The sequence below is a fragment of the Bombus terrestris genome, chromosome 14, assembly GCF_910591885.1.
Source record: "Bombus terrestris chromosome 14, iyBomTerr1.2, whole genome shotgun sequence".
Taxonomy (NCBI): Eukaryota; Metazoa; Arthropoda; class Insecta; order Hymenoptera; family Apidae; genus Bombus; species Bombus terrestris.
Window position 1 is genome coordinate 10,623,181 of NC_063282.1, and position 24,337 is coordinate 10,647,517.

The 24,337-nt window shown below is 41.3% G+C and overlaps 3 protein-coding genes across 3 annotated transcripts; all 3 read right to left on the reverse strand.

The window, feature by feature from the left end:
* Positions 1-8,203: 8,203 nt before the first annotated feature.
* On the reverse strand, positions 8,204-9,282 carry LOC105666508. The gene is made up of 2 exons (XM_012316598.1): positions 9,105-9,282; positions 8,204-8,937 (listed from the first exon to the last, which is right to left on the reverse strand). The coding sequence occupies exons 1-2, from the start codon at positions 9,280-9,282 to the stop codon at positions 8,204-8,206; spliced, it is 912 nt and encodes a 303-aa protein (XP_012171988.1).
* A 1,473-nt stretch (positions 9,283-10,755) lies between these two features.
* On the reverse strand, positions 10,756-11,829 carry LOC105666507. The gene has a single exon (XM_012316597.2). The coding sequence runs from the start codon at positions 11,827-11,829 to the stop codon at positions 10,756-10,758; it is 1,074 nt and encodes a 357-aa protein (XP_012171987.2).
* Positions 11,830-11,849: 20 nt separating this feature from the next.
* LOC105666506 lies at positions 11,850-13,265 on the reverse strand. Its single transcript, XM_012316596.2, has 2 exons — positions 13,194-13,265; positions 11,850-13,112 (listed from the first exon to the last, which is right to left on the reverse strand). Exons 1-2 carry the CDS (start codon positions 13,263-13,265, stop codon positions 11,850-11,852), a joined length of 1,335 nt encoding a protein of 444 aa, XP_012171986.2.
* Between the last annotated feature and the right edge of the window lie 11,072 nt (positions 13,266-24,337).

The window sequence follows — 24,337 nt, forward strand, 5'->3', positions numbered from 1 at the left end:
TTGTGTCTTTGTTTCCATCGTGCCCTCCATGCGAGAAATCGTTAATCCTATTGAATTTTAATAGCAGTGACGTTACCACATAGAAAATGTACACGTCACTGCATGTCACTTTCTTGAAAATTTGAAGAAGTATGAATTTTTGGTCTTCCATGACTTGAACAGTATTACGATTGGAATAGAATATGAATGGGATGAAAAAGCTTCGTGTTATTCGATGAGATCGAATATTTGAAATGTGAAAGTTTAAAGTAATGTTAAGTTGGAAGATGTGTGACCCTCCCAGAAATGTATGTGTTTGTGTGTTCTTTCCTTTTTTTTTTTTATATGTAATGCAAACCGAGAAAATATCGATAGCACAGAATAACACTTACAAATATGAGTTCATACAACTTTATCGATATTTTTAGACTTTTTATAAGATATTCGACAGAAGAACATGATATATTCAAAAACACATGAAGAAAATAAATGAATGTAACCCCAAAGAATATATTAATGTTTTTCACTGATTGCTTATTTAAAAAACGAAATGTTAAATACCCTCTCTTATCTTAAAATTAATTAAGTCTTTCTATTTTCCGTTAAAGGAGGAAAGGAATTTAAAAAAAGAGAAAAAACACTGAACGGGCTGTTCCACTTTTATAAATAAAACTATGGCGACCAAGTGACCACTAGGCCAAGTACAAAGAAAGTCATGCAAAAAAAAGCCTTCTAAAGATCCGAATGAACCGTGGGTTAACTTATGTGCGAAGTTCCATAGGTTAAAATAAGTATCCCTTGTCGACACCGTTCAACAACCGCTTTGGCCTTCTTCTACAGAAACGAGGGTAATCGTACCTATAAATAAAGGTTTATCTTAATTAACGACCCTTTTTTACGCGTATTTATCTTCCAGAAGAGGGTCGAAAAGAACATTTGTGCGATCAATTACTATCTATCGTTATGGCGAATTCGTTTATTATTAAAGTGGAACAATAAAAAGTCCCGATTTAAATCGTCCTTCTAGATCGGAGTTTCGACGACACGCGTGAACGTGTGATTTAAACAGATTCACATAATCACAGAAATTTAAACAAAATCGCGAGATTTAAGCCATCGAAACAAAAACGTTTAGCGAGCGACAATTTGCAAAAAGTAATAGATATTCGCCAGTGAAATTCTAACGAAGAAAGAGTTTGAATTACCATGGCGCGGCCAAAGCAAGGAAAAGAGAAGAATAAGGTCACAATACGGGGCACACGATTTTAGCAGTGTACCAGTTCATTCAAAGCTGTGTTTCAGGCATACAAAGTTACAAACTACCGAAAGGTAGCACGAGCACGTAAAGCTCCCGGTTGTTAAAATTGAATCCATAAATCTGAGGACAACATTATTTCCCCCGGAGAGTAATCCAAAATTCTAATTTCTTTGAGTTGTAAGTCCATCATTTCTGACGGCACGATGCCTACCGCAAAAATAATTTCATTATTACCCCATTTATGAGATCTTTAGTCCGGTCAAAATAGACATAAAAGTAGTGATTAAAGAACAACAATTCCAACAGAACTAAATTTTGGTAGAGACCTTGGATACACCTGTAGAAATAAAGTGCCAAAAATCCTTATTGATTTCATGCGGGCTAAAAAAGTTATTCAAAGTCAAAGTCAAAATTTTCGGATTTTTTAAATTTTTCTTGAAAACGGTAAGTTTTATCGAAAATATAGTCCAGACAAAATTGTAGATCATAAAATTATCTACAAAAATGTCCGTCATACTTTTTTTCCTAAGAATCGCCATTCCTAAGATATCGCTAATCTAAAAGTTGAAGTTCTATCGTCCACGTGGCGACGTTCATATACCTGCTTTTCTGAAGTGGCTTAAGTGAAATACTTTTAGTGTTGAACGTTCCTTTCAAGTGAATACATGTATTTATTGCTAGCGTCTACTATTACAGTTTGTACCCATTAATATCTTTAAAAAATGTCACAATTATGCTTTATTTGCAATTAACTTTTGACGGTAGGTGAAACTGTAACAGTTAGTCGTGGAATGAAAACTTTGATTGATGCGAGTATCGAAAGAGGCGATGAGTTTGTTGATTATCTGAGAAGTGAAAAGTCTGTAACAGTTCACGTGGATTGCCGAAAATCATACATCGGGAAAAGTTCAATTACTGCTATCAAAAGACAACATGAGGATGGACAAGCTAGTACATCAAAAGTAAGTCCACCTCGTACTAGAGCACGAGTAAGTGAATCTGACTTTTGTTTTAAAAAATATTGCTTATTTTGCAGCGATGAAGCGGATGAAGAGGCTGAAAGAAAATTTCTGCATCGTCGACAAAAAATTTATAACGTTGCTACACTTTCATTCAAAGAATCCGTTTTGACAGTAGCTCAGGATCGTTCTGATGACGTATCAAAAGCTGTTACTGCATTAATTTTGAGTTTGATTTAGTTGCTGCTGAGGGTAAATATCATGACAATTGTTACAAATCTTTCCTGAGACCTAATACTGGCGGTAAAGTAGGCCGTCCTCAAGATGAAATAGCAAACTCTGCGATGGAGGAAATTTATAACTTTATAGAAAGTAGCGACGATTGGCGGTTTACATTGGATGAACTAAAGAATGTTAGTAAAAATGTAGCTTTAGATAACAGAACTATAAAAATACGATTGAAAGTAAAGTATGGTAGTAGAATTATTATTACAGAAAAGCCGGGAAAATTAACATTTATTTGTTTCGTTGACAATTACCAAGACATTTTAAGTCAAGCCTGGTCTGATAAAAAAAACTTGAATGAAAAAGAAGAACGGTTAAAAATTTTGAAAGCCGCGGCAGCAATTATTCGTGACGATATTCAATTTTGTGCGTTTGATAATACTACGTGCCCCCCACCGAGTAGAATGTTCGAGAATATAAACACCGATATCCCGGATTCATTATCATATTTTTGGGGGCAAGTCGTTCTTAAAAACAAACGTCATAATTTGGAGCATTTGAAGTTAGTTTGTACAAATATTAGCCATAAAACTCCGTCATAACAGATCGTGGAATAGACTTACCAGGGAAACCACGTTAAAAAAAAAAGTGCCAAGTACACTACCTCATAAGTGGTGTGGAAATGTGTGCATGTCATGTAGAATGTAACTAATTTAACCTTTAGAATGGCGATATCTTAGGAATGGCGATTCTTAAGAAAAAATGTATGAGGAACATTTTTGTAGATAATTTTATGATCTACAATTTTTGTCTGAACTATATTTTCTATAAAACTTACCGTTTTCAAGAAAAATTTAAAAAATCCGAAAATTTTAACTTCGACCTTGAATAACTTTTTTAGCCCGCATGAAATCAATAGGGATTTTTGGCACTTTATTTCTACAGGTGTACCCAAGGTCTCTACCAAAATTTAACTCCGTTGGAATTTCTGCTCTTTGAAATGTCTATTTTGAACGGTCTACCTGATCGTTGAACTTTCACTAGAATATATTCACTGTTATACGAGCGTATTGCATTGTTTAGTTGCTAAATCATTTTGCGACGTGTTTAGCTTCTTAATAAGATATCTTTAATATAATATTAGTTACTACACTTGTAATTAAAAAAAAAATCATAGTCATTCTCTGAGTAGAGAAAATAGTTCTGACTTCACAACAATACAAACTGGTGAATACAAACGAGCACGCAAATGTCTGATCTCAAAAATATCGTATAACTCTATCACAAACGTTACATTCATTATTAAAACTTCTAGATAACAGACTAATACTTTGAGAGCTCAACGTATCGAACTCTCGATAAAGAATAGTCAAAATGAATCAAACAAACGGTGGGACATAATCGTTAAATGGTGCAACAAAGAAACAGTAGAAAATTGTGCACAAGACCTGATATTTCTTTCCAAGGCAGACAATCCCATATTTAAACCGCCTTTATCCGGTTCGCTGACTTTCATGTCAAATACATACGACGGAATATTAAAATTTCAAGTCCCAAGGACAGCGGCTGCGCTGCGTTGGAAATCGACTACCGAGTATTTAAAACTGTTTCAGTGCGAAGAAGCCATCTTACCACGAGACAAACGATAAATAATGAAGGAAGATACGTCTAGTTTCTCGGCGACCGTCAATTATATTCTCCGGTTAATACGTACTGTTCGTCATCGTTATATAAATGTCACTGCTGTACCACGAATAAAGGCTGATGGAAAGGCAAAGGTTGCGATGACGGTAGATTTAGTTTTGTTTGAGTTAATTGCGTTCTTTGAAAAAGATTGAAGCAACTTCTTAAGGACATATTTAAAAAAACAATTACTTCAAGCAGAACGTTTCTTAAGGAGAAAATTTTAAGAGTTTATTTAACATAATTTCTTTAGAAAAGGTTAAAGAAAGAGTTTGATGGAACTTGAAGATCGAATGAGAAGCATGAGTTACATGGAATTGTTTAACCACAAAAAATAGTGATTTCAAAGGAATGTAAATACAAACACCGTTTCTGTTACGACGCTATAGTTCATACTTGACACTAAATCTTCGAATGCAATTATTCTGATAGTTCTTACCGTCTCCTTTCCTATTATTTTGGTGCTCCTCAGCCCTACTACTTATGTTTGATATTGTACATTCTTCGCAAACTCTCTATATCTCCATCTATTTTCTTCTACCTGTTTATCATCAACGCAATATCATGAAATTTAGGAATCTATGAATCAACCAAGACTCAAAAATGACGCACATAAATACGACCAATGCAGACAGCATCTTGGCTACACCAATGCACTTTCGTCTCGCTTTATGCAGACTTGTGCCTACATGTGGTCGAGGCACAGAGACGAGTGAACGTGTACCTCGCCCCGACGTAAACAGCATATTTTCTGACTCACTAGTGCAAACGTAACACGATGCGAATATTTAGAATTATTCACGATGCGGCCCTTCTTGGCTCGGACCCCACCCCCTCTCCTCTGCTCCTTTTTCCGATCCTTTTTCCCGTCGTTCCACCTGCGATGCATCGAATTACCGCCTGGGTTCAAACGAGATGTCGAAGATGAGATGCCACGAGAGACGGTTGCTTGTGATCAAGAAATCGCACGCATGTAGCGCATCGACAACGGTATCGCAATAAAATTTGCAAAATCCGGGCAATTCGAGCTATAGGTACTAAGTAGAGATCAAAAGATATGGGCCACGATATATGAAATCAGCATTAGACATTATCGAAATAAGCTTGTATTTGAATAATTATTTAGATAAAAATGTTAAGTCTGGCCTGATGAAGAGAATTAGAACCCTCACGAAGCGTTGGAATAGAGCGGAACGATAAAACGATGATAAAATATTATCATAAACTAAAAACAACTATATAAGAACATAATCTGTTACTTGGTGAAGTTTCAAGTTTCTGATGAATCAAAGTACTCTTGGCTTTGCAAATTAATTTAGAACGTATTCAGGGCTAATTAGCTACGGAAACGTTCCTGTAATCGCAGTCAAAGAGAAAGTTTCTCGCTTAATAGAATCCAAATTAGCAAGCGGAAACACTACACCCGATGCCTCGGTAAGATTTTCATTTATTTTAGTATTTTAGATAATACCGACAAGTAAAAGTCTTGTATATAGGAAGCAATAGAGAATTGCAAAGAGTTTAAGATTCAAGAAGCTCTGAAGTTTTCAAATTCTTAATTTCTTCTTTATAAATAAGTGTATGTAAAAAAAATAGAAGAAGGAAAAATTTCTACATTTTTTATGAGTAATAAAATATTGAAAAATATGATTTCTAACAGATATTGAATTATATAGATAGATTATGTACTGTCACAAACATTAACATTCGTAAGCATTCGGATCTTTTTATCAAAACTTAAATATCACGAAGTTATCTGTAAAATTCATCATTGCAAAAATAGATGTACTATTAAAACAGGAGTCGTTAATTCGAGCAACTGATACTCTACTGCATCAATAAAACCGGAGGCCGTCTTCCTTCGATAGTATCCTGCAGAGTATCGAACAAGATGGAAACATCCCGAAATCACCCTAATATCCGATTTCGACACAAAACCAATTGCAGTAAATTTAACTATTCCACATGCGACATCCCTGAGAGACGCGAGAAATCCTAGGTAGCTGCGTGTATAGATGTTTTCGTACAGACACCGAACACTCATCAGGACCAAAAGAAAGAAACGAAGCCACAGATAGAACGGATAGACGTCCTTATTTATTTGCGGATAAAATTGCTACGGCTGATAGGTGAGGTGACGCGGGAAGAATTCCGAATAAGACACAGTAAGAACAGGAAGTAAGCCCGCCGCGTCCGGAAACCGAACACAGGAGCATTGGTTTCCAGAGTTTGCAACCTTGCTGAATTTTTTCATTTCAAAATAGACATGTATGTACATAAAAAGACATAATGTAGTTAAAAGCATTTGAATGCCGTAAATTGAGTAAACATTAGTCTTAAAAATTCAAATATACATATATATATACATCTTTTATTATTTATCTACATTACCACATAACTGTAACTGAGGAAACATTATCATATAATATTGTAAATAGTATTGACAAAATACTTATCTGTAGTAAACTTACTTCTTTTTTAGTGTCAGTTTACCCGCATTTTTAATCTTCTAATTATTTACAACCATAACATAGAGAAACTAGAAAATTCGTATATCCAGTACGTTGATACATATTTCGTGATAGAGAAAACTATGCAAATTTTTTCCAAATGTTCTGCATATTACTTTAAACAAAAAATCTTACTTATACAACGGCTCTGTCTCATTTCGTTATCGAAATAAGCATCTTTTGGAATAACGAACATAGAAGCTGTGCATATTCAGCTATACATTTCACAACAAAGATATACACTAGACATAGAGAGATATCATTTTGCTCAAAGCATTTGAATATTTGTTGCGTAGTCTGCAAAAGTACGTGGCATGTTTAGTTTTGTGAAAGAATGTTCTTAATCTAAATGAAAATATACTGCTGAAAAACAGACAGAAGGAATATTGACTATACCATGGAACATTCGAAAACATTTATATCATCAGTTTGATAAAAAAAAGTAATATGTGCAAGTAAAAAAATATTGTTAACAGATTTTCGTTTATTTTGAAAGTTGTTTTTCTTCAAATACAATGAAATTTGCAAACTTGTTTATTGTAAAGTTTGATAAGGTATGAAATATACACATTGAAGTCATAAACTTCCCGAGATGCCTATTGTAAATTCGACCAATCGCGGGGAGACGCAATCGCGAGGAATCACGTCAACGGGAGTCGTAAATTCCCGTTACGATTATAATAATCGACGCCACGAGTAGATCGATCCCCCGACTTCCGTTAAGACAATAGGGGTAGTTGAAATGATATAACTCCGTGATTAACAGTGTTATAACTTATATATTTTCCAACAACTTCGTATAATCACACACACTAGTAACGTCGCTGAGTATAAGGATTGCCTTGATCTTGCTCAGATTCTGACTGCCAATCTGATAGATGAAGGCTCTCGTTTCGTAGCAGACGTAGCGATTGATCAGATCCGACCTTGACTGAATCGAATCAACTGAATCAACCGAATGACCGAATGAATAGACGTTGACTGCTTGACTTCGACTGTGTGACTTGAGTGACTTGAATTGACTGACTGACTTGAACTGAATAACTTGAACTGACTCCCTTGTGTGTCTGACCTTTGGGACTTACGGAGGAAAGCTCGAGATGTGGGTGGTTTTTGAACGAAGGAAGCTGATACGTTGTTCGTACTTTCCGTTATGAACATGAGGACACGAATCCCCGTTACCATTGGCTAAAACGTTAACGATTGAAGTTGGGAGATGGAAGCACCTTACCGGCATGACTCGTGGGAAAATCCTGACATTTCCATTATACAAATGCCTGGTTTTCCCTAGCATATAATTAACAGTTTTTCCCGTCATAACTACCAGCTTACTCCGTAATTTTTAAGAACGTTCAATAAACCTAAGGACTTTTTTAAGTACCAGCTATAAACCGAAAATACTTGCAGGATTCAAGGTTCCTGCAAGCTAATGAGAATCGGTTTATGGTGGGCCTTAGCTTTATTGAGGGTTCTCTAACGACGCTTGGGCCTTGACGATTTGACATTAAGGTACGTCGCGCAGACCTTTTCACGCGACGTAACATCCTTCCCCCGTTGAGAGGACCCCGATCAAAAGTCCATGGGTGGTATCAGGGGGAACTTTCGTCCGCGTTCTCCGCTATTCGTGGTTGTCCGGGTTCCTCCGGTTCGGGTTGACAGGGTAGTGGAATCAACCGTTTGACGCCGCGATCCAGGATATTCGTCGCTGTCTTCACCGTGGCTGTCCGTATAATTCCGTCGGCTCCTGGGAGGACCTTAATGACTCGGCCCAAGGGCCAATGCATAGATGGAACGTTATCTTCTCGGAGAATTATGATGGTGTCTTCACGAATGCCATGTTTGCCCTTGTACCATTTGCTACGGCTGGTTAATTCGTTGAAGTACTCTCGGTACCATCGACTCCAAAATTCCTGCTTAAGCTGATGGATACGTTGCCAACTAGATAACCGGCTTGGTTGGGTTGTCCTAAGATCTCGTTCCCGAATGTTTGTAAATGTGTCACCTATCAAAAAATGTCCGGGAGTGAGGACCGGGAGATCATTAGGATCTGTGGAGATGGAAGTAAGTGGACGGGAATTCAACATCGCTTCGATCTCAATAACCAGAGTATTGAGATGTTTGAAGATCAAGAATTCCGTGCCAACGACGCGAATAAGATGCCGTTTAAACGATTTCACCGCGGCTTCCCATAAACCGCCAAAATGTGGTGAATTCGGACGGTTAAATGACCATTGTATCTGCCGGTCGGTGAGGAAGGTCTGTACTTTCTCTTGGTGGTCGTCGGATTGTAATAGGAGATGAAGTTCTTTCAACTCCCTGTTGGCTCCGACGAAGTTAGTGCCGTTGTCCGAAAGGATTGTCGCACAATGTCCTCCGAGAGATAAACCGGCGGAGAGCGGCAAGGAATGCGTCGGTTGTCAGATCGCTCACTAATTCGATATGAACGGCTTTGGTAGCCAGGCATATGAATATGGCGACGTACACCTTTACCCTTCGGCGATTGCGATCCCTTCTCTCCTTGACATAGAACGGACCGCAATAATCGACCCCGATGTTCGTGAAGGGCCGCGACTCGGTGATACATGACTCTGGCAGATCTCCCATCAGGTATTCTACTGATGGTGGATTGGCTTGGCAACAACGGACGCACCTCTTGATGGTGCGCCATACTTGGCTTCAGCCGTCGACAGGCCAGTAGCGTTGTCTAATCGCGTATAATGTGGACTGGGTCCCTGAATGATGGTTGCGTCGATGCTCGTGGTCGATGATGAGCTCAGTCACTGACAATTTTGGCAGAATGATCGGATGCCTTTGGTGAAAGGGCATCTGTGAGTTATTGAGTCGTCTTCCTACTCGTAATATCCCTTCATTGTCGAGGAAAGGATTTAGGCGTTGGAGTTTCCCTCCCACGGCCGTGGTCCGATCTTTTTGTAGTGTACGAATCTCCTTCGAAAAATGGATGTTTTGTAGGAGTCTTAGCAATCTATTTTCTGCCGAAATGAGTTCATCTACTGTTAGAGATACCGCCCCGCTTTGCTTGTGTCTCCATCGAAGGCAACGAGCGACGACTCTGGTTAGTTTTGACCATGACGAATATTTTTCTAATATTGTAGGGTCGACGGGGTTCGCTACCAGGCAGGTTGACCTTTTTTGCTCAGGGACTTCGCCCGACGGAGTTAGGTTCCATGTTGGCCAATGCTCTTCGTTTTGCTGGAGCCACTCTGGTCCATTTTTCCAAATCGACAGGCGCAGGAACTCCTTGAGATGAGGTCCGCTGGATTATCGGCGGTAGGTACATGGCGCCAGTCGGAGAGGTTAGTCTTGATTTGGATCGGTTCGCCACAAATGTCTAACATATGCAGCGAGGATTTGATCCACTGGAGCACGATGGTGGAATCAGTCCAGTATACGATCCGAGAGATCTTGATCGTTAGGGCCTTCTGGACTGATGCGATCAAGGTAGCCAGACGTAGTGCTCCGCTCAGTTCGAGTCGTAGGATAGCCTGTGTTTTGAGCGGAGCGACCTTTGACTTCGTGGTGAGTAGATGGGATTGGATGGAGCCATCGGAACTAATGGTGCGGAGATAGACGCAGGCTCCGTAAGCCTTCTCGCTGGCATCGCAAAAGCCGTGTAATTTCATCCTAGTCGCTGCTGGTATTACAGTTTTTCGTGGAAACCGGACGTTGTTTATCAACGCTAATTGGGTGTAGTACCGGCTCCAGCCCGTATGCAGATCCGCGGGAAGTGGTTCATCCCAGTTGATTTTTAATGACCAGACATGTTACAAAATAATTTTTGCTCGAATGATCACTGGCGCTAGCAATCCTAATAGATCATAAATTCTGGCGATCGCCGAACTTATTGATCGCTTTGTAACCCGTGGGAGATCAGCTAGGGTATCGACCGAATAAAGGATTGCGTCAACCTGGGAATCCCAAAAAACCCCGAGGGTTTTTATAGTCTGAGAATCACCCAATTGTAACTTCTGGCATTTGTCTTGTTCAGATAGCCCCCTCAGTATGTCCGAAACGTTGGAAGCCCATCCTCCAATATTGAAGCCGCCTGATTGCAGAAAGTCGGTGAGCTCCTTCCTGATCGACAGTACCTCTTCCTTCGTATCAGCTCCGGTGAGGGCGTCATCTACGTAGAAATCGCGCTGTAATACCAATGACGCTCGTGGGAATTGGTGTCCCTCGTCGTCTGCCAATCGTCTGCCAGTAGAATGTCGAATAGATCCTCCTGCAACTTTGGTCCGGTGAGCAAAGTATCGTTTAGTGATACTCCAGTGTTGTTTGACGCTGATCCATCGAACACAACCCGGAGCTTAGTGGTGTCGCTTGATTCCTTGATCACGCCGTGATGTGGCAGATAATACTCCTGGTTAGCGGGGTGATCAGTGTCGATCTTCGTCATGTGACCCAGGTCTACATATTCTTGGATCACATTACTATACGCGATTTCGTATGAGTTATCGCGTTGGAATCGGCGGTGGAGTGACGCGAGTCGTTTCATCGCTAGTGCCTTGGATGATGCAAGGGATGAGACCTGGTTGTTAAAGGGGAGGGCGACGATGTATCGTCCTTCGCTGGTGACTCGGACGTGATCTCGGAAGTGTTCTTCGCATCGTCGCTCTGCCTCTGAGAGGTGTTGAATCGGGGGTCCTTCGTCAATTTCCCAAAACCACGTGAGGTCAGCTTGCAGAGCCGTTGTGGAGACGTGGAATGCATTTGTCGCGATTTGGTAAGTTGGACTCCCCCCGATTACCCAGCCGAATCGGGTTTTTTGTAAACGCAGCTCCAGCTCGTCTGGTTGCGTCAGATTAATCTGTCCGACGCACATCGACGCAAGTATCGTACCTGAGCTCAGTAAGACATCGATCGGACCTGGCACATGAAATCGTGGATCGGCCAGCTTGATATTCTTTGGTATCTCCAATGTCGAGCGATCTATGTGTTGACTTGGGATCAGGGTCGAGATAGCCGGGATGATGAGGAACGTTATTGTACGTTCATAGGTGCCGTCGGTGGACGTGATCGTAGCCGTTATGTATCGCCTTGCCGTCGTCGTTAAGGTATCGAGAACTCCAATTGGGACCGAACACTTCTTTTGCCTTATTCTAAGGGAATTGGCTAGTCTTCTAATAATGAAGTTCATGCTGGATCCAGTATCGAGCAACGCACGGCAACGGATAGGTTGCCGTTTGTCGGTTAGCATGTTGACTTGAGCTGTGATTACTAGTTCATTGCACAATACCTCGGGATCTGCAGGTAGGGTTTGATCGGTCCTTGTTGGGGTTCTGCATTCCTAGCGTCAGTTGTGTGTCCGTCTCGGACTGGATGGACTTGAAGACGAGCTTGTCCGTGATGCCCCTGGTTTATGCTTCCTAGCGGCCTTCCGAGTCTTGACGGGGATGTAGATGATCTCCTGCTGGAAGAGGAGGAACTTCGATTTGAATTGGAGGAAGTCGACCTTGCCTTTTGCCTGTCCTGATGTAGCATAGTATGATGGCGACCTCCACACACCCGACAAGACCCGGCATGACAATCCCGAGTTGTGTGTCCCGCACTCAGGCAATTCAGACACAAGAGTGCACTTTTGACCTCCTTCAAGCGTTCGCTGACGCTTTTGGCTCTGAATGCGTCGCAATGCCAAATGGAGTGTTGTCCCTTGCAAGAATGACAGGAATTCTTGACTTGGGATGCGGTGAATATCTGTCCTCGTATCTTACGCTGTCGGACTCGTTTGGGTTGGTCTGGTAATTTAATTTGCTTGACCTCGGAGGGCGATATGCCTGTGAGCGCTAGATTCTCGAGGTAATCTAGCAAATCGGTGTATTGAGGTACCTTCTTGTTGGTCAAGGTTAGCTCCCATTGTTGTCTGATGTGATCGGGTAGCTTGGTGCTGATGAGGTCGAGAAGGATGCTATTCGCCTCTATGGATTGTCCCAAACTGGTTAGTGCATCAAGGTTCTGTCTTACGACATTGGCCAAGTCTCTTAGGGCCATTGGAGAACACTGCGTCAGCTTTGGATAGTTAATGATCGCAAGGCTATGACATGACACGATGCGTCGTGGACAATCGCACCTCTGCTTGAGAAGGCTCAGAGCCTTCGGATAGTTCTCCTCATGGAAAACTAGAGAGTTTACACAGTTCGCGGCTGCCCCTACTAAGGAAGCCCGCAGATAGTGGAATTTTTGCAAGGTGGTTAGGCAAGCGTTCTTGTCGATAGCCGAGTTGAAGGTATTATAAAATGCGTTCCAATTTTCGAATTTCCCGTCAAATGCCGGTAGCCGCATTTCTGGCAAATGCATTTTCGCTTCGAGAAAATCGATGCCCTTAGATGTCGACGGGATTGAAGATCGATTTCCTTCCCGGAGGACCTGTATTCTCGTGTCCAGGGACCTGTACTGTTCCGACGCTACGCGTTCCTGAACGATGTCATCTTCCTCGATGTCGTCCAACTTGCTCTGGAGTGATAGGAATCGTTTCCACCCGTCCTGAAGTAGGGCTTGATATGATCTCAAATATGCAATCTCTTACATGTTTGACTGTTCGTATCTATCGATGCGTTCCCTTACAGTCGTTAACGTGCCTTCGAACAGTTTATCACGTCGTTTCCTTATGCTGTTGATTTTAGCTGGGGTCGGCATGATTCGGGATGTGGACCGACTTGAAATCTTCTCAAAGTTGATTGCTTAGTTATGTCGGGACGCTGGCTGGGTGCCTGTCTCGACGAATGGGTATCTCTCTTCGAAGGTGATGCTCCTGACGTCACTGACCTTAGTAGAGTGATACACTTTCGCTGTTGGATTCAATGGGAACAAGTGGCACTGTGTGGTCACTTCACTTGACACTGGCACGTGATCCGGCTCGAAGGACCATGTAAATTCGACCAATCGCGGGGAGACGCAATCGCGAGGAAACACGTCAACGGGAGTCGTAAATTCCCGTTACGATTATAATAATCGACGCCGCGAGTAGATCAATCCCCCCATTACCGTTAAGACAATAGGGGTGGTTGAAATGATATAACTCCGTGATTAACAGTGTTATAACTTATATATGTAGTATCGTGGACAAGAGGCCTAAGATATCTGCCGAATCGTAAACAATGTCGCGAGAGCCGCGGCATCGTCGGGTACATCAATGTGTCGTCGGTCCTTTTTAAGTGGATAGTTTCGTGGAAAGGGCCCGCGTGACCCTGGCCACGGGCGTTTCGGGACACGTGTCTCGAACGACGAGAAAAGACAAAAGAGACGCTAAAGGCAGTATTAGTTGAGAAGCCGGAGAGGACGGATGCAAAAGATGTGCAGAGTGTGAATTGAGAAGCGAGAGCGAGCGAGTGTAGAAGCCGAAGAGTATGAATCGGGAAGTCGAAAGCCGCGTCTGAAAATAAGACGTACGACGGCATTGTAATTATTTCGTTGCTTCGAATATTGTTAATTCAATCAAAACATCATTACTTGTCCTTTCCTCTAAGACCCATTAAGTTACTACATAATTTTGGGGGCTCGAGCCGGGATCTAGAGCGCTGAGTGACAAGTGATATTTCGGAACGATGAGTAACTACATTGCAGGAGAAGCAGATTTGACTGACGAGCAGGTGGCTCAGATGCGAATACCTGAGTTAAAAGACGAGCTGAGAAAACGACGGCTGAGATTAACGGGTAGAAAGCGCGAGCTGGTAACGCGATTGCTGGCTACGGTACGTTTAGATCGGGAACACGGTGCACGAGAAGAAGACGACAATGACGACGATGTTTTAGAAGACGACGACGACGATGAGATGGGCGTGATTGGGGACCGTTTAGACGGCAACGGTCCAGGGAATCACGATCTTAGTAGTCAAGACGGCGGAGTTCGGGTGACTCCAATGGTAAGACGACGAGGGCAAGACGAGCCTAAGTGCACGGTGTTAACGTTTGAAGACGTAAAAGACTCGTTAGGAAAATTCAGCGGAGATGACCTACCGAATGTGAGCCAATGGATAAAAGATTTCGAGGAAATGGCGGAAGTGTGTGGCTGGTCGGACATCCACATGGTGGTTTTCACCAGGAAGCTTCTCACAGGCTCTGCTCAAGCTTTCGCACGCCAAGAACGATGCACGAAGTCCTGGGCGAAGTTTAAAAAGGCGTTGGTAGATGAATTCCCAGACATAGTGAGTGACCGGAAGGTACATCAGGAATTAGCACATAGAACGAAAAGAACAGACGAGAGTCTGCTTCAGTATATGTATAATATGCGTGAGATTGCGGAACAAGGAAGAGTCGATACACAGTCGGTAATCGACTATATTATCCAGAGTATTCCCGATGAGGTCGCGAATAAAGCCATACTATACGGGGCCAGGAATATGCAGCAGCTGAAGGAACGCTTCAAGCGGTATGAAGCGATGAAAAGTGACATGAGGGCGAAAACAAAATCTGGGGAACGCAAGGACGATAAAGCAAAACGGTCAGCAATGCGGAATCAATCGAGACAAACGAGCAGTTATCCCAAAAGGTGCTTCAATTACGGCGGTGACGATCACTTAAGTGTTACGTGTCCGAAGAAAGAGAAAGGTGTGAAGTGCTTTAGCTGCAACGAATTTGGACATGTTGCAGCGAAGTGTACTGCACGACCAAAGGAGACTTACGTCATCTCGAGACCCGAGAAGAAGGAGCACACAGTTCCGTCTGGGCAGGCGACCTAAACGGACGTGCGAAACAGTGCTCCAGTGAAAGTGCGGCAAGAGGGAAGAGAAAGGGACAAAGTAAACGCCCATCGACAAAACGTGGAATCATGCAGATTCCATCAATAAAAATAGTTAATTCAGGAGAAACATATTTCATAAATAGAGCTACAGACTCTATATATGTAGAGAAAAAAGACAATATTATGGAAACAACACAATCCGGCGGGGAGGAAAACATACCAATACACCAGGAAGAAAGCTGGACGGTACCAGCAAAAAAACGGAAGGTAACCCCGCTCGCAAGCGCGAGGAAAATTGATACATTTGAAAAAAAACAATGGCTACAAGATATCAAGCTGCATAATCCATTCAGCGCACTGCCAGAAGAGGCAGCAACGGACCCAACGGAAAGTCCGACAAACCGCATTCCCAAACCACCACCGATATACATAGATGCGAAAATAATTGACCCCCTCATCGAACTCCTAAACAACACTGCAGGGAAAGACAACTATGTTATCAAACAGATAAAAATAGACCAGGTGAAAGTGCAAACCAACACCCCAGAAATATTCAGAAAAATTACAAGATCACTAAAGGAAAAAAACGCAGCGTATCACACTTTTCAACTCAAGACTGACAAAAGTTACAAAGCAGTAATCAGGAGACTACACCCAAAAACAAATACCGGAAAAATAAGTGAAGAACTGGCAAAAATCGGACACCAGGTAAGGACAATTAATAACATTAACAAATACGATACCAAACAACCATTACCGCTATTCCTAGTTGAACTAGAACCTAGAAACAACAACAAAGAAATATACGATATAGAAAAATTACTAAACACAATAGTAAAAGTGGAGCCACCTAGACATAAAAAAGAAATCCCACAATGCATAAGGTGCCAACAATACGTACACACTAAAAACTATTGCAACAGAATCCTGGCATGCGTTAAATGCGCAAAAAATCATCTTACGATACACTGCCCATCCACGGGAAAAATAGAGGAGGTTAAATGCTACAACTGCAACGGAAAACACCCAGCCAGTTATAAAGGTTGCGAAGCTAGGAAACAATTACAACGTAAACTGTTTCCGCCCCTACGAAGCAGGACAATCACTAACACACAAGCCCAACAGGACAGCACAAAACCCGAAATAATACCAAATACAGAGCAAGTAACAAACACCAAACCCATCAGCACCAACACCATTGGTAGTCTAAACTACGCTCAAGTAACCAGCCAATCGACACATACAGACAACCAATACCACAGCAATGGTAACAATGACACTGCAGAAATCAAAGAACTGCTCAAACAATCCATAAAGAACACCGAAATGCTAACCAGAATGATAAGCGAACAAAACGCAGTACTAAAACAGCAAACTCAACAAATCACAGTCATGCTACAACTAATTACAAACGTGCTAAGCAAAAAATAAAAACGGACACTCTAAAAATAGCAGCCTGGAACTCAAACGGCCTACAACAACGGGCCCTCGAAATTAAAACATTCATATACAATAACAATATAGACATACTACTTGTCTCAGAAACACACTTCACTACAAAAAGCTACTTGAAAATACCATACTACACCATATATGATACCAAACACCTCTCAGGAAAAGCTCACGGAGGGACAGCAGTGATAGAAACGATATCAAACATTATCTACACAGCCAAGTTAACAAAGAATATTTACAAGCAACCACTGTTACAGTTCAAACTAGCAGCAACTACTTCCAGTTGTCAGCAGTATATGTGCCTCCGCGACACAAAATAACAACACAAATGTGGGAAGAATGCTTCCAGGACCTAGGGGACAAGTACATCGCAGCGAGTGACTACAACTCAAAGCACACGCTATGGGGATCAAGAAACACTACACCTCGAGGTAGAACACTAGAAAAATACATTAGAAATAATAACCTCAATATATTATCCACAGGAACACCGACACATTGGCCGACTGACCTGAACAAAAAACCAGATCTTCTGGACTTTGCAGTTACAAGGGGACTAAACACAAATAAACTAAAAATAACACCCAACCTCGAGCTCAGCTCCGATCATACACCCATAATAATTGAATACAGAAACAAACCAATTCACTATAGCAAACCAGAAACACTATACAATAAAACCACCAATTGGCAAACTTTCAAAGAAATAATAGAAAGCAAAATAAACTGCAACATCCCGTTAAAAACTCCTGAACACATAGAACAGGCAGTAGCAACATTGACAGCAACTATTCAGGAAGCAGCAAGGACAACCACTACTCCCGAACCAACCAGCAGACAAACAATAACAATCCCGCAAGAAATACTCGACAAAATCAAAGAAAAAAGAAAAGCAAAAGCAAAATGGCAAAAATACAGAACCCGAGAAAACAAAAAACACTTAAACAAACTTGCAAAGGAAATAAAAAACAAAATAAAGGAGCACAACGATAACGAATTCTCAAAGTTCATAGGGACACTCTCCACACACGAGAACACCAACTATTCACTATGGAAAGCCACGAAAAAAATAAGGAAGCCAATAATACCCGTCCCGGCAATCAGAAAAGCAGATAACACATGGGCAAGAAGCAACGAAGAACAAGCTGAAGAATTCTCCAACCACCTCTACAACACATTCACACCACACATTACCAACAACAGCAACCTCAAAAGTCATACGGAGGAGGATCCACAAACCACTGCTACCACAGCCGACAAGGAATACACCATACCTAAAACATCGGCACAAGAAATTAGAAACATAATTGATAAAACAAAAAACAACAAAGCGCCAGGAATCGACCTAATTAATGGTAAAATCTTAAAAAACCTTCCGCCAAAAGCAATAAGACTAATAACAGTAATATTCAATGCAATTCTAAGAATTCAATACTTCCCCAAACCATGGAAATTAGCACAGATCAAAATGTTACATAAACCAGGCAAAGACCCGCACCAAACTGCATCTTACAGACCAATATCACTGCTTCCAGTATTTTCCAAAATACTGGAAAAGATAATATACGACCGCATAAAACCAATAATAGAGACAAAAAAACTAATACCGGATCACCAATTTGGTTTCAGAAACAAACACTCCACGATAGAGCAAATGCACAGGCTTATAAACGAAATAATAGTAGCACTAGAAAACAAGGAATACTGCACAGCCCTCTTCATAGACATAGAGAAAGCATTCGATAAAATTAACCATGAAAGTCTACTACAAACAATTAGGAAACAATTCCCGGAGCAAATACACCACTTAATAAAATCCTACCTAAGCTGCAGAACCTTCGTAATAAAAATCAAGGACACACATTCTCAAGTTAAAGACATCAAGGCCGGGGTACCACAAGGAAGCGTCCTAGGCCCAATACTATACACATTATACACGGCGAACATACCAACAACTACCAACAGCACAGTATTGACATTCGCGGACGACACAGCTATACTAGTCAGGCATACTAACCCAGAAACGGCAGTCAAAATACTACAAGAACACATCGTAAAAATAGAAAATTGGCTACAAGAAAAACAAATAAAAGCAAACCCCAATAAATGCAACCATATTACATTCACGCTACGGAAAAAGACACCACCAAACATTCTATTGAACGGCACGCATATAACGCAAACAAAGCATGTCAAATACCTAGGACTCCACTTAGATCAAAAACTCACCTGGAAACTACACATCAAATCAATAGTAGAAAAAATACAGAAAACAAGAAGACAAATGCATTGGCTAACAAGCCGAAAATCCAAACTAAGCACAGAAAACAAGTTAAAAATATATAAAACGATCATAAAACCAATCTGGACGTACGGAATACCACTATGGGGGACGGCAGCAATGAGCCATATAAACAAAATAGAGGTAATACAGGCTAAAATCCTCAGGACAATAGTAAACGGACCTTGGTACGTCAGAAACGAAGATATACGAAGGGACCTGGGAATGCCAACGGTCAAGGAAGAAATCAACAGATACTCCGAGAAATACAAATTAAGAATAGCAACACACATAAACCGGCTAGCTGCGGAAACATACAAAATCACAAATATGGACAGAAGACTAAAAAGGAAGCACCCAGCAGACCTTATAAAGGACACAACCTAAGAAACACGAGGATGGTACCCCGCTGGGGGTAGCCACCAACATGCTAATTTAACCGTTAAAAAATTCCACCAAATGTCCAAATTGGACAAATTGTGAATTTTAATAAATAAATAAAAAAAAAAAAAATCTGTTTGAAGGACTTTAGATAACTGAAACTTAAGATTTATAACGGGTCCTCGGGCCAGCTAAACATATACTGTGAGGATGCGTCGACGTCTGGTAATCATCTTACCCGAAGTATGGAATCTGCGTGTGGCGAACCACGAGACAGAAATGTTTACTATCGTATGCCGCTACAACTATTTCTTTTTAAGGAGAGCTACAGAGTTACTTCATGCCTTTGTTAGACAAAACGTTCATCCGTTGACCGCGGCTACGTTCGGCGACCGGTTGTCGCTTCGAGCCCGAACTTTTTTTTCTTTTTTATTTATTTATTAGAATATCTACAATCAATTCTCGTTGAGAATTTTCAGTAACTTAGTTTGGCGTGATATAATGACATGGATTATAATAGTTTTATATTGTTGGTTCTAGTAGAAACTAAGGATTTAATCTAGAGGGTATTTTCTTTTTAGTCTGTGGATCTGTTCCGTCGTGTCCAGTAGTTGGGTGACTAGTGGGTTGTGGTGGTTGTTGACTCTTGTGTTATATCTGCTTCTGGACTTGTGTATTTCATCTTTGACTGTAGGTATCTTGAGGTCAAGGTGGATTGTTTCGTTGGTAACATACCAGGGTGCATTTAATAGGGATCTTAGCGTTTTCGATTGGAAGCGTTGGAGTATTTCAATGTTGGAATTACTTGCTGTTCCCTATAGTTGGATTCCGTAGGTCCAGACAGATTTTATTACGGCCTTGTAGAGGGTTATTTTGTTCTGTATGTTTAGTTTGGAGCGTCGGCCCGTGAGTCAATAGAATTTTCTTAGTTTTTCCTTTAATTGCTTTGTTTTTTCTGAGATATGTTTTTTCCAAGTTAGCCTCCTGTCCAGGGTCATGCCCAGGTATCTTACGGAGTCCTTGCTTGGGATTAATGTGTTGTTAATGGTGACCTGGGGGCAGGTTTGTTTTCGGGGCGTGAAGGTTACATGAGAGGATTTTTTTTCGTTTATTTTGAAGCCCCATTTTTGGAACCACTTTTCTATGGAGTCGAGACTTCGCTGGAGAGTGGATGAGGCAATTACCGGGTCTGCGTGGGTAGCTAATAGTGCTGTGTCGTCGGCAAATGTTGCTATTGTTACCTCGTTTGATATAGGTAAGTCGACAGTGTAGATGGAGAACAGTAGGGGTCCGAGGACACTACCTTGGGGTATGCCGGATTCTATTGGGAATGTTGCGGAAGTGGCGCCTAGGCATTTAACTATGAATTGTCTGTTGGTTAGGTAGGATTTTAAGATGGAGTAGTATGGGTGGGGTAGGATTTTTTTAAGCTTGTAGAGTAGCCCTTCATGCCATACTTTGTCGAATGCCTGTTGGATGTCTAGGAATACCCCTGAGCAATATTTTTTCTTTTCAAGGGTTTGGCTGATCATGTGGGTTATGCGGTGGATTTGCTCTACTGTTGAGTGTTGTTTTCGGAAGCCGAATTGGTGGTCTGGGAGTATTTTCAATTCTTCTAGGAGTGGAAGGAGACGATTCGTGAGCATCCTCTCGAATAGTTTAGACAGGGTAGGTAAAAGACTGATTGGGCGATAGGAGGATAGCGTTAAAGATTGATGCGATGAGTGCAATCCCTTTTATGGGAAGTTCCTTGATTGCTTTATTTCCTATTAGGTCGTGACCTGCTGCTTTCTTGGGGTTTAGGCGACTGATTGCTTCTATGATCTCTGCAGAAGTGAAGGGTTCAATAGGAGGGGACATTTGGAAGGGAGTGTGCAAGTATTCGATAATGTCCGCAGCAGCTACGGAGGAATGGGGTTTGAATACTTCAGACAAGTGTTTGGCAAATAGGTTGGCTTTTTCTATAGGGCTACGCGCCCATCCACCTTGCGGGCGGCGGATTTGAGGTATTATTTGTGGGGGGCGCGTGAGTTTCCTGGAGGCCTTCCATAGTGAGTAGTTGGAGTCGGCTGTGGGGGACAAGCTGGCGAGATATTTGTGAAAACAGTCATTATTGTAGTTTTTTATGGTTTTGGATAGCTTTCTAGTTGCATTGTTTAGTTTGCGTTTGTCCTCCGGTGTTCTATGGGTCTACCATACTCTTCTTAGTCTACGTTTTTCTGCTATTTTTTTTAGTATGTACTGGGGATATTCGTGTTTGCTGATGGACGTTTTTGCCGATGTGGAGAAGCGGATAGCGTTTATTATGCTCGTGTTTAGGTATTCCGTGGCTGCTTCGATTTCTTCATTGGTTTTTAGTGAAGTTGAGGCTGAAGTTGTGTGTGTAAAGACTTCTCTAAAGAGCTGCCAGTTGGTGTGTTGGTTATGAATGGAGCCATTAGGTGTATTCTCGATGATAGTTGAACTGACTGTTACTATCACGGGGGAATGATCAGAGGAGAGATCAGCCGAGGAATTGATTTGAACGTGTCTTGACGAGATATTTTTAGTTATGAGGAAATCAAGGAGATCGGGTATTTTGTTTGTGTCGGTGGGCCAGTGTGTGGGTTCGTATGTGGTAAGGTAATTGAGGTTGTTGGTTATTATGCTGTTGAGGAGGTTTTTGCCTCTTACTGTAACCAGTCTGCTGCCCCATTGGGTGTGTTTGGCGTTGTAGTCTCCTCCAGCTATGAATCTATTGCCCAGGATGTCCAGGAAGCTGTCAAAGTCTTCTTTGGCGATGGAGTGTCTGGGAGGGTAGTATACAGCTGAAGTGGTGATTGTACCATGACAGTCTTCTATTGCTACGTTTGTTGCTTGGAGGTAGTCTTTCTGGAATGGTGGAAGTTCGTAGTGCTTAATGTTTGATTTGATTATGATTCCGGTGCCGCCGTGGGCCTTTCCACTGGAATGTTAGGTATGGTAGAAGTTATAACCGTTTATTTTGAGATAGTTTTTGTCGGTGAAGTGGGTTTCGGATATGAGCATCACGTCTATTTGCTGTTGTTTTAAGAATAGTTCTAGTTCAAATTTGTGCTGAGCTAGACCGTTGGCGTTCCACAGAGCTATTCTCATTGGTTTTATTTTGCTTCTGTGCGTATGAATTTGTCCATGAAGAGTGTGAGTAGTGACAGCAAGTTGTTAATTTGCTCAGTTTGCTTCTCGATAAGTTTTTCGAGTCTGGTGAAGTTGTCTGTGTTTTGTGGGGTGGGAATTCTATTTTCTGTGTGTACACTGTGTGTTTTCGAGTTGTTTACGTTTCCTTGTGTTACCTGCGCATAGGATACTGATGGTGAGGTGAGTTTTTGGGGTTTAGGTTCTTGTATGGTTATGTCCTTGGGTCTCAGTTTTGGATACTTAATATTATGTAGTGTTTTGTAGGCTGAGCATCCTTTGTAGTTCGCAGGATGCTCTCCTTGACAATGGATGCACTTAGCGGGGGTTTCAGGGGATTTAGTGCATTGGTCAGTGGGGTGATTACCTACACATTTTACGCACCGGAAGTTATGATTGCAGTATTTCTGCGTGTGGCCGTACCTTTGGCACCTTTTGCATTGTACTATTTCTTTCTTTACAAGAGGTGGCTCGAACTTAACTATGGAGTTCATCAGCCGGTTGATGTTGTAGATTTCTTTGTTGTTTGCTTTTTGTTTTAAATCTATGAAAAATAGTGATAGTGGATTTTTTGAGATTCTATGTTTAATGTTGCTTATGTTTGTTACTTCATGGCCAAGATTTTGAAGTTCGAACTTTAGTTCATCTAGGTCGACTGAGTGGTGGATGTTGCGTAGCACCACTCGAAATGGTCTTTCTTGCTTGAGTTGATAAGTGTGGAAGTTGGCATTCAGGTTTTTTAGCAACTTCGTTAGTTTCCTGTATGCGTCAGGGTTAGCCGGCAGGATTTTTACGCTCTTGTTGCTGATTTTCAGTTTATATTCGTTCTTGCCTACTTCTTTTTGGATTGTCTTTGTCATTGATTGGATGTCAATGACATCATCGATGAAGATTGGCGGGGGAGGGGGGTTTTTTGTGTATGTTGTTTATTTACCTCTGTGGTTGTGTCCATAGCGACCTCAGCCTCCAGTATCGCGAACCTGTTGTGGTTAGTCACTTGGCTGGCTGGCGGGTTGGCTTGCCTTTTGCTCACATTGCCCCTGCTGGCTTCGAGTTTGCGTTTTTTCGTTTGAGGGTCGTTTGCAAAATGGGGTGTATTGCCCCTTTGCCACGGAGGAGGAAGAGCAGTGTTGTTGTAAATACGCTCCGTAGCTCCCGTTAGGGGTGATTGGGCCATCGTCGATCTAGTTAATTCAATGTGAAATAACTAGTCGAGAGTCGAGCCCGAACTTACTATCATAAATCTCAAATAAATACAGTCAGATTGAATGACAACAATTTCTTAATTACAGCTATGGTGGAATCTCGATTACAGTATTAAGGGATCTTCCCAAAGTTCCAAAGGGAAGGTTCCGATGTTCTTTCATCTCCGACATATATATTCGAGATAACTAAAATACAGAATCTCACCTCAGATACAAGATATGTATCTGTATATGTATATATGTACATATATCAGATACAAGATACAGATACTAGGTATGTACAATCAGATAGTACATACCTAGAAAGATCATTTGACTGTTTGTTATAAATATATATTGATTGATCTGATACTTGTAATCCTCGAGGTATACGACTTCATAAAATAAATAAATTATTCATTGAACATATATGCATATAACGGTATATCGTGCAATAATATAACATATGTTTGTACTATCATTAAACATTACAATAGATTATGATTCTAATTATCAGACTGCAGATTTTTATATATTTATGAGATATTTAAAAACGCGAATAATTTTAAGAAAA